Below are 9,290 nucleotides of genomic sequence, written 5' to 3' on the forward strand. Positions count from 1 at the left end.
CAATGTTGGAATCTGCTGTGCATCGTAGGAAGAATACAGCCTTTAAGACTGTGGAGACCATGTGTGAAGAGCTGGAACAGCTGCGCTACGCTTCGGCGATCACGGAACAAAAGAAATGTTGAGAGTTGTTGGCTCAAAAGATTAACCGGTTTCAAACTTTGCGCAACAACATGCAACAGGGTGTGCAAACGGACGCAACAAGTAACATCCAACAATGTTGCGTCCGTTTGCACGGGGCTGAAGCTTATAGAGCCTTTTCACAAGACATGACGTGTCACGTCCGCTATGTTGTGTCCCAAAATAATGAAATGGCTGGCGGCCATGTTGGTGTCCAGTCTTGTGGGAGTTGAACTCTTTTGCTATGAAAACGCTTTCTTTTGTCGCAAAAATTTGTATAACTGCTGGACAAGTGGGTGAAAACGCTCTCTAGGCAGCCATAAGGCTCTTGGGCTCATTGTGGTGGTATCTGTTGCCGCCTGCGAGCGAGCTCTCCATTTCTAGTGGCGAGCAAAGCGAACCTCGAGACTCACTTCTCCTTTCGCGTGCGGCACACGCGTGACTTCTCGCGACTCCCCCAAATGGAGTGCTATAGTATCTGGCACTGTAAAGACACTTTGTGCAGTTTTCTAAAAGAGTTGTCACTAATCTTTTCTTGCAGATCGTCAAGAAACTAATGGAGAGGAGACAGACTGAAATTCGAAAAGTCTATCCTGGACTCAAGTGTTTCCAAGAAGGGGTCCGACATATCCCTATTGAGAGCATTCCAGGAATACGTAAGTGTCGTCGATCCTGAAGCTAAAGACATCCCCATTAATTGAAGCTCCCAAAATACCCGACTTACGGCAACTAAGGGAACTTTCAATGTCCCTAAGACGACGAGTCTTAAAACCTGGAACCCAGAACACCCCGAAACTCTCCGGAACACGTCAAATAAAAGGCAGCAGCGGTCCGGCGGTCCAACTTCCACCCGTCTTTACTGTTCACATGGTAATGTTACTTAAGTCTATGGTTAAGAGGCCAGATGAATGTTGTATCTAATGGCTTCGCTGACCGGGGGGAGGAGGAGTTAGGTCCTCTGGACCCCCGTACCCCCCCCCCCCCCCGATCCGTAACTAACTACTAGCTCAGCCAGATTGTCGTATAAAAGTTGTTTTCACTTCTACTCTGCTGTTAGAGATAGAAGACTTTTTAGTGGCTGTAGATAACCTCAGGCTTAAATTCGATGAAACGCTCAAATTTTAATCCACTTTCAAGCAAAGCATTCACGTGTTTCATCGGTGTGCTGCCTGTCCGATAATTCAATGTAGATACTGGCACGCAAGGCGTACACACAACGAAAAGCAGATAACATTCCTTACATCTCCCAGCCTTTCAAAAGGGATTAATCATAATGTGGCGGATAAAAAACATGATGAGCATGTTTTTTTTGTCAATGCAGGTGAGACAGGATGGAAACCGTCTTTGACAAAAAGGTTTGTTGTAGTTCGTTAAACTTGATGCTACTTTGTAACCAAATCACCCAGAAGCATTGCTGGATCAATTGAGGTTCCTGGGTAACTGACCACCTACCCCTCCCCTAAGTCACAATTTTGCCTAAAGCGAGAACTACGTGTTTATGTTGACTTTGGGAAGGGGTAGGTGGTCAGTTACCCAGAAACCTTAATTGATCTGCATTGCCCCATGTCGGGTAATCTAGATTCCGGAATCTGGGAAATTTTTTGCTGGTGGATTCCGGAATCTTGGGCTTTGGAATCTGTAATTCTGCTCTAAGAATCTGAAATCCAAGTTCCACCAATAAGGAATCCGAAATCCAGTAGCTACAATCCTGAATTTACAGCGTGGAGTCCAGAATCCAAGACTGTCTTGGATTCCCTTACACGGAGCGAGACGTTCACTAGCTTCACTATAATTATTCTTTCAGCTTTATATTTCGCTGCGTAACTAAGCAGTTTTTGTTATGTTTTTCTTAGTGAGGATGTATTCACCGATACAGACCAACTGCAGACTCAACTTAAAAATATTCTAACGCAAGTTAAGGTAAGTAAACTCCTTAGAAAGAAATGCCGACGTTAAGATTTAATAAGCTTCGTTTTGATATGTTGTACACACACAGAAAAGACAGCCTCCGAGCAAGCTATCCACTTGGACCTTAGTCTCCCTCGCAGCCGTTTTTGGATGTCACGCAACGCTCCCCCTCTTTGGGGGAGCGTTGCGTGACATCCAAAAAACGGCTGCGAGGAGACTACTTGGACCTAACCCCAGTTTCTCAAAAAGTGGATAGCGCTAGATTTATCCAGCGGATAGAGCGGTTTTCATTTGAGTGTCGAAAAGTAATTGGTTTTGCACTTTCTACACGATGCGATTGGCTTAAAAGATTCGCGCCACCTTTTCATCCAATCAGAAGTAAAACCAAAGCCAATTGTGACGCGCTCGCATGCATTTTCCCGCGCTTTGCGTCAGCCACATGTAATTACTTCGAGTTTTGATTGGTTCAATGTATTGTCTGTGTCCTATGTGATTGGCCAGAGTAATTACTTTGGTTTTGGTTTTACGACACTCAAACGAAAACCACTCTAACGCAATTGGTTTCACGGTTACTTATCCACTGGATAGTGGTTTATCCGGTGGATTGCGCTATCCAGCGTGTGAACAACCGGGGCCTGGCTCTTCAAACCTTAGTTAACGTTAACCACTGGATAAATCACTATCCAGGTGATAGTGTTAGAGGAAACCACTTGTGTTTACCACTAGATAGAGATTTTTCCAGTGGATCAGTAGTGTTATTCGCCATTCCTTTCTTTACTTGTAAATAAGCAGTAGCCAACTCGAAAGCTTTGCTACTTTGGCTGTTGCACACTGATTCAAAAATTGTACATAAAGTTATATAATTTCTATCAATTCGTTTTCTATAGTTTCTTATATTCTCATTTTTTTCTTCACCTTTGTACCTGAATAGTGTGAATGAAAGACTGTTGTTGTTTATGTCGTGCCGATGCGAAAAGCTATCCGAAATAGTGTGAACAAAGCTTAAGTTAGTAACCATCCTTAATTCCTCCATTCTATTAACAGAACCATGCTAGTTCGTGGCCTTTCCAAAGACCTGTAGAAATCTCGGAGGCACCAGATTATTATGACCACATCAAGTATCCAATGGGTGAGTTATTTTCAGCACCAGTATATTGTGTTAGTTTTAGTTCTAACATAATGGTGTGAATTCCGTTTTAGACCTCACTGTTGTAAGCCGTTTAATAGAGACCCTTAACCCTTTAAGTCCCAGTAGTGCTCAAAATCAATTTTCTCCTAACGATATCTATAGACCATCATGAGCAAAGTCTATGAGAATTAACAAAATGATCACAAAGAGAAAAATATTTGATCTTTTACCAAATTCTCTCAACTAATTCTTCAAGGAAATGTATGGAGATCAGTTTGGAGAATTTGTATGTGGATATTGGGGCTTAAAGGGTTAAGAGGACGATTACGAGGACGAGAGTTTCTCAATACTAAGAAGTGAGCGCGCTTGAACCAGCGTCATTTTGGCGCGAAAACGAGATAGCCGTCGTTATTCTCCTACGGGTTTTCGTGAAATTATCGTAGTGACGGAAACAGGTTATCAAATGAAAAAGTTTTATCATTTTGCGATCGAGAGAGGGCTTAATCTCCTCCAATAAAAATAACCATGTTAACTTTTCTGGTGAATAAAGTTAAATGAAGCTTTCCAGGGTGTCTGTTTTGAGAATACATTGTGGTGTATGCAACAAAAACTTGAAGTCAAGCCTCGTCCTCAAATCTTAAGGTCTCTGATGGTTCGTCCTGTTAAAACGGTTAATTTCGTTAACCAGTTTTCCCGAAGGACAAATTTGTTAACTGATTTGTTATATATGCCAAGGGAAAAAGTAACGCGTATAAAGTATTTCTCAGCGATAGTCAACATTTGCTGCGCCGTTACGAGTGCTCTGGTTACCCTCTGGCGTCATCGATTGTGGAGTGTTGCCCGCACAGAAACTTTTGGCGGGAAAACGTTTCATTTTGAGATGTCATGTGACCTGCAAAAATCAGTGAGGAAAAATCCAGCTATGTAACAACAAAAATTGTATTCTTTGTCTTATTCCCCATATTAGTCAGGTCTGTTAAGGTCAGGATCGTTACAGAGTTGACAAAAGAACAAACTTTGCACAGCAATAGCTTATTGCAGTACCATGAATATTAGAGGGGGTGCCCAATGCAAATATGCCACTGAAGCGTGTTAAACAGGATTTAATTATTGTAAATTTCACCTGCTGGGGTCCCTGTGGTGTTTTGATTTAAAATTGTTATTTAATACCTTAAATCACTCAGAATACTCTTCTCAAGTTGTAAAAAACAATTTTACTTGAACATCTGGCATTTTCATCCATTATTAGCTTATTGATTGTATAATTAAGTTGATTATTACTGTGCCCTTAAAGCAAGTCCACAGTCCGCCCACATTTTCATAAGTCATTTTTAAGATAGCCTCGTCTTTGCTTTATAACTTGCAAGTACTCAGCTTCTGGGGTTCTCTTCTCCTTTTCTAATGTATTTCAATTAGAGGAGGCCTTATTGTGTGGCTTAAGCCTTATTTATCAAGTATTACTTGTTATTACGTGTCACTTTAACCTAAAGAAAGCGTATGGCATAGCGATTCACACAGAAAATTTCAGAAAAAAAGAAATTTGAAAAAAAAAAAGGAAAGAAAAAGAGTCTGTTGTATCACATATTATCAGGGATTTATGACTGTCACAGCTGTTCATGAAGAGGAAATAACGAAATGACAGAACCCAAAATAGTTCTTTGCTAAGGAGGATGCCTTTCAGTCTCTCTTTATCTGTTAGATGCACGTACACGTTTTGACAGAGACGAAAGCATCGTGGCAAAAGTCATATCATTTACAATTCTCGCAGTTTGTCTAAGCTTTACAAAGCAAAAACAAACAAAACAAGAATCTGGTCTCATTAATGAAAAAAAGGAACAGGTTAGCCCAAGCTTCACAAAACAGCATGGTTTATCATGAAGCCTCTACATTTGGCACTGAAGCACAATCTCATGTCCAAAAATAATAACAGCTTATCCATTCCTAAAAGTGAGACTCAAGTGGTACAAGATTGACTCAAATGATAAATGGTGAATGGTTTAACTGCTGAAACCGTAGAAAGGGGGCCGGACTAACTTTTAGGGCCAGTGTTTACATGGAGGAAGGGGACCCCAAGTAGGCATGGTAACCCACTTAGGGGGGGGGGGGGTGGGTATTAACCCGCCTGTCCATATAATCTCTCATTTTAATTTGATCACGTTTACATGATAGGAGGGGTGACCCTTCAAGGTGGGTAGCCCAGTCTGCCACACTGGGTAACCCTCTCAGCTGAGGTCAAATTTTGCCATGTCAATGTTTCAAGGTGAGGTAACCCAGGATAGTCGGGGTCGGATTCGTGATACATCATATTCGCGCAAAATTCACTTTGGCATTGGGTGGCTTCACATAATTATTTAAGGTAACGATAGAAAGCCACAACACTGAAGGTTGCAGTAAGAGCAGCAAGTGAGCGTAGACGTGGTTTGCCAGCATTTTTCTTGTTTATGTGCTTAGCGACCATTCAATAATCTTGAGAAGGTGCACCCCAGGATGGCAGGGTTGTAAGATTGCATGTAAAGGAGGGTTATTTTTTTTACCCCACCTAAGCAGGTTACCTCACGTACCTGGGGTCCCCCACCTTTATGTTAACAGGCCCTAAGTCTCAAGAACCGTGAAACTGGTAATAAACAGTATACCTAACCCGGGACTAGTTGTGATACTACTTCCATCTTCAAAAACGTCAGCGTAGCAGCCAAAGGAGCCATTAAATTGGAGTAACACGAATATTAGATTGCGGTTGTTTCATGTGTCTCGTTTTGTGACTTTTCTTGTGTTCGTTTTTGTCACCATCTCTAAATTTCAATCATGTTCAGAACACCCCTACTAACAAAATATTTCATAAAGCTCTTTAGAATGATATTGAGCAATAAAAACAAGGTGTGACCAGGAAGCAAATTTCTAGGCTCCTGGTGTGGCAACATGGTATAAGTGAATGCAAAGTTTTGCAGTATGTAATCTGTCAGAAATCTGTTTGAGAGGTCAAAGTTGGGGCTGATGGGCTTCTTTGTCATGACCACTCCATTATTATAAGGGACCAGGCCATAATTATTGTTGACCCTTGCTTTTTTTGGTATTTTCTGTAATTTTCCACAGCATTATTTTGTGAAAAGTTGGTAACTGAATTGCTCTTTAGGAATTCATGATCGTGAGGTTTCGTAAACACGGGTATTGCCTAATTGCAGCAAACAAATTACATTCATTTTTATGAATGATGTATCATTGGTTGGCTAAAAGAGGCCTTGTTCCTGTAACTTTCAGCTCTTCTGAAGTTTGTTTGTAAATTGTAAGGCACGCGACGACCTTCCTTTTTTTTGAAAGATCGTACAGACCTACCATTAACACTCTGGCGCGAGGGCTCTAAAGTGAATGAGCTCCTTACAGGTGTCTAGGCATACAGGGACCTCATACAATTCTTTTTAAATGCAAATGTGTAAAAAATAGCGTTAAAAATTCCTGGAGAGGCATGTTTTACAACCTCGTCCCCAGGGCTTAATAAAAAGGTAGAAAAAGGTAAAACGACCATATTTTACATCAATTATAACTCGTGACAGTAATAATGACTGATAAACTTGAGGTCGACGGTGCGCTCCTTTTACCCCCTCTCTCCATTAATGCTCTTTTTTAAGGGTATTTAAAGCTAGTCAAAGCTACACAGAAAGGAGAGAAGTTGAAATAAGGATGTGTTGACACCGGGGATCAAACTCGAGACCTCGCCCACCGAAGGCTGCGCACTAACCAACTGTGCCACCCTTGCTCCTCCTTTTCCCCCTGAGGACGAGGTTGACATATTTTAATCATTATCTCGAGGACAGGGTTACCAACGAAGCGAATTGTAATCTAATCTTAGCTGCACAATTACAAAGTGGGCGCATTGCGTTGTCAGTCACGGTTCATGAGGTCGGTCATGTGGCATGTCAAAATTTAACGTTCTATCATATAGGATGTGATACATTTGGGTTTTATGTTGTTGTATGACATCTTTGAAAGCTGGCTTTGTGATCTGTTTAAATTGATAAGTAATGATATTATCACTGGCAAGTCTTAGCAGTGACACTGATAGCCACACAGTGAACATGGCCACACCGTGTGGAGACTGGGCACTAGTCAGTATTTATGTACATGTAAAACTATTTTGAATAGTGTAACAACAACTAAACATTACCAAATTAAAAACTTAGAAATTTGAAACAAATGCTTTTTAGCCAAATCAAACAAGAAGAGTACTCACCACAGGACACCCAATCTGCTATTATAGGTGAAAGTTAACCCCCCCTTTTATCTGTAATTAGGACCATTTGTAACGGGCACCCCCTCCAGTATTAATCGGCAGGTGCTAAGGAAGCTCGGTGCCAAATTTGACACTTTTGTCACGTCTGTAACGATCCGGCCTATATTTTGCACTAAGAGACCTGACTATATAAAACCCATTAATTTACAGAACAAAGTACAATCTCGAGTTGCGTTTATCGGCTTCCATCCACACAAGAACGACACGCCCGACGTAAGGTAATCCAAGACAGCTTTGGATTCTTTCCACGCTGTAGATTCCGGATTCCTGATACTGAATTCTGGATTTCTTGTCAGTGGAACTTGGATTTAAGATTTCAATAGTTAACGGGTTACGGATTCCTTGAGCTGAATTCCAGATTCCACCCGCAAAAACTTCTCTGATTCCGGAACCCGGATTTTCTTACATTGGGCGAAACGACCTTAAACGGATAATTTTTGTTAAAAGTTCCCATAGTTGTTAAGTTTATAAACGAATTCATCGTTCTCATATCCACAACTGTTAACAAATCCTTAAGGCTCCTCAAAGACGATTCCAAGACGGCCGGAAAGGCCTGGAGCGATAGTGACGGGCACATGACCACGAAATTGGCACGTGTAACCTTTTCACCCAAGTAGAAATAATTCTACATATTTAGCACGCTTGACAAGAAAAAAGCAATTGTTCCGCAGTCTCTGGCAAGCAGTGTGAATTGTGTTCTGTTGTAACCATGCTGTGCACTCGCGCAAGGGGTTTGAGGTTAATTACCTACACGTGGCTATTGTTGTGATCTTTTCCTCTTGTTTTTTTTTTTTTGGTTAACTTCAAAAACTTACTCAGTGATCTCCTCTCTCTCAGTTTACGGCCGTGAGATTCAATAAACGTGGTTAGTTAATGATATTTCGCCCAGTAAATCTAACTCCAGCTTGTCACTGTCGAGGTATATGTTGTAGTTAATTTTTTATCTCAGGTAATTTTTGTTTTTGTTTTTTTGGGTTTTTTGAGTATGGTAATGTATGCTAATGAAATGGAAACAAAGGAAAAATAAAACTTACTTGAGATAAAAAAAAATTGACTACAACGTACACCCTTTCTCTCACCTCCATATGTAAAACGTGGTTAAGTGCGTTAAAATCCCAACGTGCGATGATAGTTAGCACATGGGAGCCTTTGATATCGGGTGCTATTTCTCATTGTAAGCAAGGTGAATCGTGTGAGTTCAGGAAGATTAAATCCCTGGAGTTACAATTCGCATAAAAGCTACTGTGCTGTACTATGAAGTACTTCCCTGTGGTAGGGTCTACCCGTTGAAACGTTTACTTGTTATCACAAGGGAACAGTATTTTAGTTTTTCTTGCTTTCAAATTGAGTCAATCATTCTTGAGGAAGTGAACGTCTTCATTTTTTTCCTTTTTCCTCAGATCTGCGCACAATGACCGAGAGACTAAAGAGTGGTTATTTTAGCTCCAAAAAACTTTTTACCGCCGATATGATGAGGATTTTCACCAACTGCCGAACGTATAATGCTCCCGACACTGAGTACTATAAATGCGCCAACACGGTGGAACGATTCTTTCTCAGTAAAGTCAAGGAACTTGGAAAGAGTTGAAAGAAGCTCTTCGAAGTGAAACCAAACTAGAGGGTCCCCAATAGGGTCCTTCAATCCCGTTACCCGACTAAAAATTTCGTGTTATCCCGTAATCCCGAGGGTTATTTCAGGCATTCTAACTCGCCCGCATACTTTCAATCCCGAATCTCGCCTCAATTTTGCTCTTAAATCCCGAATCCCGTAAAACCTCTTGAGGGCCCTCAAACTACCTTTCAGTCATATCTTATTTCCCTTTTTACGGGGCTTAATTCTGTGTAAATAAA

General features: G+C 41.1%; 1 protein-coding gene across 1 annotated transcript in view; it reads left to right on the plus strand.

Annotated features, from left to right (window-relative positions):
- The window catches only part of LOC140930233 (histone acetyltransferase KAT2A-like), a 34,633-nt gene extending 25,371 nt beyond the window's left edge, over nucleotides 1-9,262 (plus strand). Inside the window, exons 14-18 of the mRNA XM_073379903.1 lie at nucleotides 659-773; nucleotides 1,439-1,472; nucleotides 1,971-2,037; nucleotides 3,070-3,154; nucleotides 8,840-9,262. Of these exons, the coding sequence (XP_073236004.1) occupies nucleotides 659-773; nucleotides 1,439-1,472; nucleotides 1,971-2,037; nucleotides 3,070-3,154; nucleotides 8,840-9,027 (489 nt within the window). The 3' untranslated portion in view covers nucleotides 9,028-9,262. The remainder of the gene's footprint in view (nucleotides 1-658; nucleotides 774-1,438; nucleotides 1,473-1,970; nucleotides 2,038-3,069; nucleotides 3,155-8,839) is intronic.
- The last annotated feature ends 28 nt before the right edge of the window (nucleotides 9,263-9,290 follow it).

The sequence above is a fragment of the Porites lutea genome, chromosome 3, assembly GCF_958299795.1.
Source record: "Porites lutea chromosome 3, jaPorLute2.1, whole genome shotgun sequence".
NCBI classification, from domain to species: domain Eukaryota; kingdom Metazoa; phylum Cnidaria; class Anthozoa; order Scleractinia; family Poritidae; genus Porites; species Porites lutea.